The sequence below is a fragment of the Penaeus monodon genome, unplaced genomic scaffold (assembly GCF_015228065.2).
Source record: "Penaeus monodon isolate SGIC_2016 unplaced genomic scaffold, NSTDA_Pmon_1 PmonScaffold_3738, whole genome shotgun sequence".
Taxonomy (NCBI): Eukaryota; Metazoa; Arthropoda; class Malacostraca; order Decapoda; family Penaeidae; genus Penaeus; species Penaeus monodon.
The window spans coordinates 15,235-23,889 of NW_023658492.1; the positions used below are offsets into that span (position 1 = coordinate 15,235).

The 8,655-nt window shown below is 45.6% G+C and overlaps 2 protein-coding genes across 2 annotated transcripts in view; both read left to right on the forward strand.

The window, feature by feature from the left end:
* The window catches only part of LOC119570751 (general transcription factor II-I repeat domain-containing protein 2-like), an 8,266-nt gene extending 454 nt beyond the window's left edge, over positions 1 to 7,812 (forward strand). The window contains exons 2-3 of the mRNA XM_037918372.1: positions 7,299 to 7,393; positions 7,545 to 7,812. Of these exons, the coding sequence (XP_037774300.1) occupies positions 7,299 to 7,393; positions 7,545 to 7,812 (363 nt within the window). The remainder of the gene's footprint in view (positions 1 to 7,298; positions 7,394 to 7,544) is intronic.
* An 8-nt stretch (positions 7,813 to 7,820) lies between these two features.
* Positions 7,821 to 8,459, forward strand: LOC119570752 (general transcription factor II-I repeat domain-containing protein 2-like; the record flags this gene model as incomplete). Its single annotated transcript, XM_037918373.1, has 1 exon — positions 7,821 to 8,459. A coding segment is annotated over exon 1 (639 nt), but the record flags the coding sequence as incomplete, so codon positions are not given.
* Between the last annotated feature and the right edge of the window lie 196 nt (positions 8,460 to 8,655).

The following is an 8,655-nucleotide window of genomic DNA, read 5'->3' on the forward strand; positions in this document are numbered from 1 at the left end:
GGACCTCCACAGTTAGCACATTTGGAAATCTGGCTAGTACATGGAGGGTTGTCATGGGCTTCACACATTCGGCAAACAAATACTCGAGTCTTTATCAATACATCTTAATGAGGTGTGTCCGAATTTTTGGCATCTATTACAATGCATTGGCTTTTGGACATAAGGTCTTACTTGTACACTTTCATAACCGACGTTGACATACTCTGGAATTTTATTCAAAGCAAAGGTCAAAAAACACAGTCCAGTTTTCGTTCGCACATTCCCGTCCTTCTTGGTCATACAATGAACGTCCACTACGTCTTGGTCCTTCATACTCTCAAGAATTTCACTTTCTTCCATCATCCTCAAATCCCTGTGAAAGATTACTCCCTTACAGGTATTTGGGCCAATAGGGATAGTTACTTTAACTCGAAGATCATGAATTTGCGTCAGCTTAAGTAAATCCTTAATCTGGGAGTTGTATTGTACTTTAAAAAGGAGGCTTCCATCTCGCAATTTTTTGACAAAATCAAAATCGCCGTCCACTTGACCATCAAGGACCTTTTTGATGATAAAGGGGTTCACGTTCAAAAGGTCTTCTCGTTTTGTCGTTAGTGGGGGTTCCGTTGTTCAGGGTCGAGTTTGTCAAGGAGTGGTCATGAGTCGCCCCTCCTCCTTGAGGAGGAGAAGGGGTAGCCGGGGTAGCATCCATACTGGGCATCGGACCAGGTCCTGAAGGGATCAAAGGCTCTTAACTTTTGGTATCGACCTAACAGCAATAGCTAAGAGAGTGAATCAGTATTTCGTCCTCTATCCCCCAGTGGAAGCCTGGTTGCGTTCTCCAGTACCACAGAGAGGATTGAGTTATATGGAGGACACTTCCTTACCGCCGAACTTGCCTAGGCGAAGGACGGTAAGTAGATGCCCACCCCCCAAGCGAATACGGGAGAGCTCACGAGGAACTCCGGCAGGCTCAGGAAAGTCACATTAGGGGGAAAAAAATTAGAGGGATTGATTGATTGATTATTTAAAATTATCTGCCGCGTCAACAGCTAAGGTCATTAGCGGCGAATACCTTGTTAACTAGAAATATTAAAATGTTTAAAACTTTAAAAATCTATCAATAAATATCTTACAAATAATAATAAATAGATTAAAAATCAAAGCATAAATATTATGCTCTAAGTGCATAAAATTATTGCATAAACATTATGCATAATTAAATTTTATTGAAAATATTAGTCTCCCTAAGGAAATTAATAAGACCCTCTATGTCACAATCTTCCCCCAATACGTTTTTCAGTGTATATGGGGGAGACAAGTACATACGTCTTTGGTCTGAGAATGTTGCACATCTTTCCACTACATGTGCGATCGTTAATGGCTCTTGGCATCCTTCACAAAGTGCTTCATTTTTAGCCATCATTGGCCCATGAGTCAGTCTTGTGTGCCCGATTCTTAGTCTTGTTAATACAACTTTCACTTTTCGGTTGGGATGGATGCTAGTCGCCCAACTGCCAAGGTCATCTCTAATGTCTCGCAGTTTGTTTCTGGAGGTATGCCTCCATTGTTCCCTCCATTTATCACGAAGACAACTTCTGATGCTGGGTTTCAGGTCGGTGTGTGGGAGAGGAAAACGAGCATCACAAGGCTGAGCGGCAGCTGCCTTTGCCTTCTGATCAGCTCGCTCATTCCCACTGATACCAACATGCGCTGGCACCCAACAGAGAGTTATCTTTTTACGTGTTGACATCAGTGCAAGCCAATCTTGAACCTCCCTCACTAATGGATGTGATGAGTTTAAGCTCTTGATTGCTTGTAAGGCACTACGAGAGTCACAATATATCACAACAGAATGGTTCGTAAGATCTCTAGTCATCTTAACTGCTGTAAGGATGGCATGTAACTCTGCAGTGAAGATCGAGGCTGCTAGAGAAAGACTGCCAGATGCAATCTTCCTTCTGCTCACTGCTGCAAAACCCACGCCATTTTCAGATTTCAAACCATCTGTATAAATTGCATCTGATCCCCGGTATTTAGAAATGTGCTGAAGAAATTTCTCTCGGACTTCTGCTTCGGATCTCTCCCCTTTCCCAATGCCGACTAAATCCAGCTCAACTTGATTAGTCCAAGGGGGAAATTGGGGAATTCCAACAGCCAGAACCTTAGTGAGACTCAAATTAAGATCTTCCACAAGATTCCTCATTCTCCTACCATAGGATCGGCTATCTTCAAGGGGTTGAAAACCAATCTGGATGTAGGAGATCCTGGAATCCTTTGTAGTCTCGTGTAGTAAATCAGGTTCATGTATTCTCGGTGTAATGAAATAGGTGGTTCTCCACTCTCAGCATACAGGGACTCCACAGGTGAAGACCTGAAAGCCCCAGTACAGATTCTGAGAGCTTCATTATGAACCGAGTCTAACATCCGTAGAACAGTGGGAGTTGCAGATGAATAAGCTTCACATCCATAATCAAGCTTACTACGAATAAGCGCTCGGTAAAGCCGTAGTAGCGTTGTGCGGTCTGCACCCCAAGATAGATGTGAAAGAACCCGCAAAATACTAAGTGCTTTTGTAGCCTTTACTTTCAACTGTTTGATGTGAGGCACCCATGTAAGCCTTGAGTCAAAAATTAGACCCAAGTACTACACCTCTTGGACAAATTGCAGTGGGTTTGCTCCTAAATAGAGGGAAGGATGGAATTTTCCTCGTTTGTGGAAATGTATAGCCATGGTCTTGCTTGGGGAAAATTTGAACCCATGATATGTTGTCCACTGTACAACCTGATTTATTGCAGCCTGCATGTGTCCTTGCACATCCTGTAAGCTTCCTCCTGAGCAGTACAGTGTAAAGTCATCCACATACAGATTACATGAGACAGAACTTGGAACAGCCTTTACAATGTCATTTATAGCAATGGCAAACAGGGTCACACTTAAGACACTCCCTTGTGGGACCCTTCCAGCTGATCTTCCAGATTAGAGAAACTGTTTCCCACCCGAACTCTAAATTTCCTGTTAGCAAGGAAGCTTTGTATGAAGGTAGGTAATGCTCCTCTTAAGCCAATGTCATACAACTTCTTGAGTATGCCATGCTTCCAAGTAGTATCATAAGCCTTTTCAAGGTCAAAGAAGACTGCTATCATGTGACGTCGCTGTGCGAAGGAATTCTGTATAGCAGTTTCCATCCTTACAAGTGCATCTGTGGTCGATCTCAATCTTCTAAACCCATATTGATATGGAGTCAGCACGTTTTCCTTTTCTAGTATCCATGTCAACCTGAAGTTTACCATTTTCTCCATCAGCTTGCAGATGCAGCTGGTGAGGGAAATTGGTCTGTAATTTCCTGGTGTGGAAGCATCCTTGCCAGGTTTAGGGACAGGAATGATTATAGACTCTTTCCATGTGGATGGCACTGTACCCTCCCTATATATCCTATTGAATAGGTCCAACAAGAACTTTTGGGATCTCTCTGGTAAGTGAGATATCATTTGGTATGGAATATCGTCACTTCCTGGGGCAGTCTTACGGCAGAGCTGCAAAGCAGAGTCCATCTCCTTGCTCAAAAATGGCAAGTTGTATGGAAGTTCTGCTGCAGTCCTACTGAAGAACGACACTGGGTGTTGTTCCTGTTCAGCCCGAAGAGTGGAGAATCGGGCAGTGTAAGATGCTCCAGAGGAGATCTCTGCCATGGATTTAGCTAGCTCATTAGCAACATCTTTTTTATCTGTGATGATTATGCCATCAATCTTCAAAGCAGGTGGTGACAGTGATGTGCTCTTTCCAGCGATCTTACGCACCTTGTCCCATACCCATGCTAAGGGGGTCCCAGAGTTAATCAAGGAGACATACTGTCTCCATGACGTCCGTCTGGCCTCCTTTAGCACTCGCCTGGCCTTGGCTCGGGTCTTTTTGTAATGGATCAAGGTTACATCACTGGGGCGTCGTTTCAACTGCCTTAATGCAGCTTTTCTTGCTCTGACAGCTTGTTGGCATTCATCAGACCACCATGGTACCGGAGGTCGACGGTAATGCCCGCTACTTTTGGGAATGGATGCCTCTGCTGCAAGGTGAATTCGTGATGTGAAGTGATTAACAGCATCTTGAACACACTGGAAATCATTCACAGATCCATGCAATACTGCAGTTGATCTAAAAAGATTCCAGTCTGCATGTTCAAGTCGCCATCTCTGCACTCCATTGGCTGGAATACCATTCACCTCCTCCAAAAGTATTGGAAAATGGTCACTTCCATGTAAGTCTTCCATAACCTGCCAAGTGAAATTCATCTGTGAATCAGGTGAGACAATTGACAGGTCTATATTGGAGAATGTCCCAGTTTGAATTTGGAAATGTGTGGGAGTGTCACTGTTCAATAAAACTGCATCTACTCTTAGGAGCAAGGACTCCAAGGCCCTTCCTCGAGGGTTGCACAAAGTGTCTCCACAGAGGTGATGCCGACCATTGAAATCTCCCAAGAGTAGAAATGGATGTGGCAACTGCCCAAGTAGATCTTCCAAATCATTTATGTTGAGATTATGTGGAGGAAGGTAGATAGATGCAACAGTGTAAGGTCGTGTCAAGCCTATTCTCACAGCCTTCACCTGCAGTGTTGTCTGCAGGTGGATGGCCTGGAAGGGAATATCTTGACGTACCATTACTGCTACTCCTCCATGAGGTCCATTGTCAAAAGTCCCATAATGGGCTTGAATTTGGAATCCTCTCAGGGAAATCGGATGATTTTCCCTGGTCATAATCTCTTGTAGGCATACACAAACTGGGTTACATGAAGCTATCAGATGTTGCAGTTCTTCCCATTTTGCATGAATTCCCTGACAGTTCCATTGGATTAGGGTATCCAGTTCTATTTAACTATTTTTTTTCATAAGGTGTTTGGCAGCACCTGTGGTCAAGGTTTGCCCTACACCTTTTGGGTGTCCCTTTCCTGGATCTTGGGAGAGTCTTTTGAGGGGTTGTTTACCCGTGGAACTAGTTTCCACAGGCTTCCTTTTGACAGGCTCAGGATTTCTTTGCCTGGACAAAGAACGGACCTGAGCCTTTGCTTCAGGGGCATTCTGCCTAGCAGCAGAGGCCCCTGTGGATGTGGTGGCAGCTGGAGCTGTCACTGTTGAGACCCCTGGAGCCCTTCCTGACGGCTCCAAAGACCCCACCTTGAAATGAGTCTTTTGAACAGACTCAGGATTCCTTTGCCTGGGCAAAGGACAAACCCGAGCCTTTGGTTCAGGGGCATTCCGCCTAGCAGCAGAGGCCCCTGTGGATATGGTGGCAGCTGGGGCTGTCACCATTGAGGCCTCTGGAGCCTCACCTGATGGCTCCAAAGACCTTACTTTGGGAGGAGTCTCTTCAATAGACCCCTCACTCCTACTCCGTTTCTGGTGGAATTCACCAGAGGCAGTTTCAGCAATTGGGGACTGAGGTTTAAAAGAAGTGGCAGAGTGTGTGGTGTAAGAAGCATTGGAAGGCAAGGGTTGGTGGAAGGAGGATGGGCCAGAACCGAAGCAAAGGATTTACCTGGCTGTGCAAACAGCACACGGGCACGTCGCTTTGCCTCTGGAAAACTAACTTTCTCCTTGCTCCTTATTATCAATACTTCTTTCTCAAATTTGTACCTTTTACACTGCTTTGAAGAAGCTTCATGAGCTTCTTTGCAGTGGTAACAGCATATTGGACCTGGACAGTTGTCATCTCCTTGATGACCTGTCGTACCACACTTAACACATATTCTTGGTTGTCCATTTTCCTTAAAACGGCAAGAGTTGGCTCCATGCCCATAACCCTGGCAGTGGAAGCACCGCATAGGGTTGGGTACATATGGCTTTACCTTGAGGTGGTACCATGCCAACTTAACTGATTCTGGAAGGACCAACGTATTAAAAAGTTAGAAGGAGAGCTGGTGTAGACTGTTCCAAACCGTCAACTTTCTTCTTAAAACGTTTTACTGCCACTACATTAAAAATTCTCTAGTTCCTCTAACAGTTTCTCCTCAGAATACCTCATCAGGTCTCGGGAAAAGACAATTCCCTTACACTGATTGAGGGTTTTGTGAGGAGAACATGAAACTTTAGCCCCAGGAATGTCGCATATCGCGCGCAGACGGTCACTCTCGTCTGGTGACGAAACCTCAACTATTAGGCTACCATCTCGCTGTGGGGTGATGCGAGGATCACGTTGACATACTTCAACAATTTTTCGATGTACTTCGAAAATATCAAGATCCATGATTGATACACCTTCAATGGTCTTCACTACTAGGTACTTACTATATGAAATGTTTTCATATTTACCAGGTAAGATTTCCTTAGTGGATTGAGGAGGACTTTTCCCCTTCTTACCTGGTTTGGGAGCCCGGGAACCATTACGATTCCCATTCTTGCCCTTTGGAAGCTGGAAAGGTTCCAAAGTGACAATACGTGATGTTCCAGAGGGAATGGTCGGGGGATTGCGTAGGTCGTCAGGGAGAGAGCTAGATCTTTGTAAATTTGTAGTACTCATACAAATTGGAATTCTTCATTTCCTCACCCCCCCACCCACCATGGAGTCCAACGAGGGGAAGCTATAGTTGGGGCTCAAAATCTCCCAACAGCCACAGGGGTAATGAGGAAATATACGCAGCCACTATTACAGTACTGATGGCAGTCGCGGGACCTATGCGCTACCGACTAAATAGTACCTGCTTGACCCTAGCCATATTTGACCAGCCGATTGACTTGACCGGGCCTTGATCAAGCCGCCCGTCTAACCAGAATAAAGGACCAAAGAGGTGTGTTGCTAGCTGCAGGGCGCAGCGTGCAGCATCGCTCAACCTCCAGGACTCCTGTCTCCTGGTAATACGGGATGCCACGCACGGCAAACACACGTGAGAGTTCCCTGGTCTAAAGCAGGAATGAACCAGGGTGGGTGCACCATCCCCTCTCATAGGCCTTGGTGCCCATGAAGCGCAATTTTTGGTCTCACCCTCACGTGGTGCCCCTCCAGTTTGGGTAGCCCTCTGGTTCCGGCTCACCAGATCATTGGGACCTCAAAGCCCCCCCACCGCGGCAAGGCGGCTTCCATTAGGGGGGAAATTAGAGGGAGAAAAAGTGCGCCCAAAGGACGCCCCAGACTACTGGGCCTCCCTACCCAGGGGTCAAAGCCCAAAGGGCTACCCTGGTGTAGAAGAGAGTTGCGGGTCTGAGGTGGGGTGCTGACTACAACTACTGTAGCCTCGTGTCACCTGCAAAAACAAAGCACTGAAGGTGCTGGCAAAGCACAAAAATGTTCTGTAATTACAGGATTTTACTTTACTTTATTTACTTTAGAACTCAGAAACAATAATGTCTAGCGAGACAGAAGGACCGGTCTCCAGGGTAAGCTCTTGTGCACAAGACTTTGTGTTGTTGCTTCTGCGTTTAGGGTAAGGTGTTTACTCATCAAAAGCTTAAACACGAGTGGACGCGCAACAGCAAAATAAAATAATGTGAAATATTTTCCTTTTGAACATTACACGCTTTGGCACCCTCATTGCCCCAACATGTCTCTGTCAAAAAAGAGAAAAGTGGGCACAGAGTGCAGAGTGGGAAACCTGTGTGTTTGGTATGTTCACAGCAGGTTTCAGTGCTGAAAGAATATAACCTTCGACGCCACTATGAGATTCTTCATGCCGAAAAATACAAAAACTTGCAAGGACAGCAGAGACTAGAGAAGGTAAATGAACTTTTGACGGCTCTGAAGAAGCAGCAGTCTGTGTTTTCTCGTAGCCGAGAAATAAGTGATGCTGCAGTGAAAGCCAGCTACCTTATTGCTAATGAAATTGCACTGAGGGTGAATTTGTGAAGACATGCATGCTGAAGGCTGCACAGACTGTGTGCCCTGATAAGCGTCAGGCTTTTGCAAATATCAGCCTGACAAGAAACACAGTTGCAGACAGGATTTCTGATCTTGCGGAGGATTTGGACAGCCAATTGAAGCGCAAAGTAAAGTCATTTATTGTGTTTTCAGTTGCAATCGATGAAAGCACGGACATTACAGATGTTGCGCAACTGGCGATATTCATCCGCGGAGTTGATGACACTTTGACCGTCACCGAGGAGTTCGTGGAGTTGGTGCCAATGACGGACACCACAACAGCAGCTGATATTTTCACCGCCCTCGTCGGAGCGCTGGACAGGGCTGGAGTGGACTGGTCTCGCGCTGTCAGCCTGGCTACAGATGGTGCACCTTCAATGACCGGGAGAAAAGCAGGTGTTGGGACAAAATTCAGAGAGAAGGTGCAGGCTGCAAATGGAGGACATGATTTTTGGACTTTTCATTGTATTTTGCATCAGGAGGCATTGTGTTGCAAGTCATTGAAGATGAATAATGTCATGGAGTTGGTCGTCCGAACTGTAAATTTCATCCGATCTAGAGGCCTGAATCATCGTCAGTTTGACAGCCTTCTCAGAGAGAAAGACCACAACTATGGCCTGCCATACCACACTGAGGTAAGATGGTTAAGTTAAGGTGCTGTGCTGAGGCGCTTCTTTAATTTAAGAGGGGAAATCAAATAGTTCATGGAAAAAAAGGGCAAACCAGTGTTAGAATTTAAGTCAACAGAATGGATGCAGGACCTTGCATTTATGGTGGATGTTACAGAACACCTGAATAACTTGAACAAAATGCTGCAAGGGCGCAGCAAAG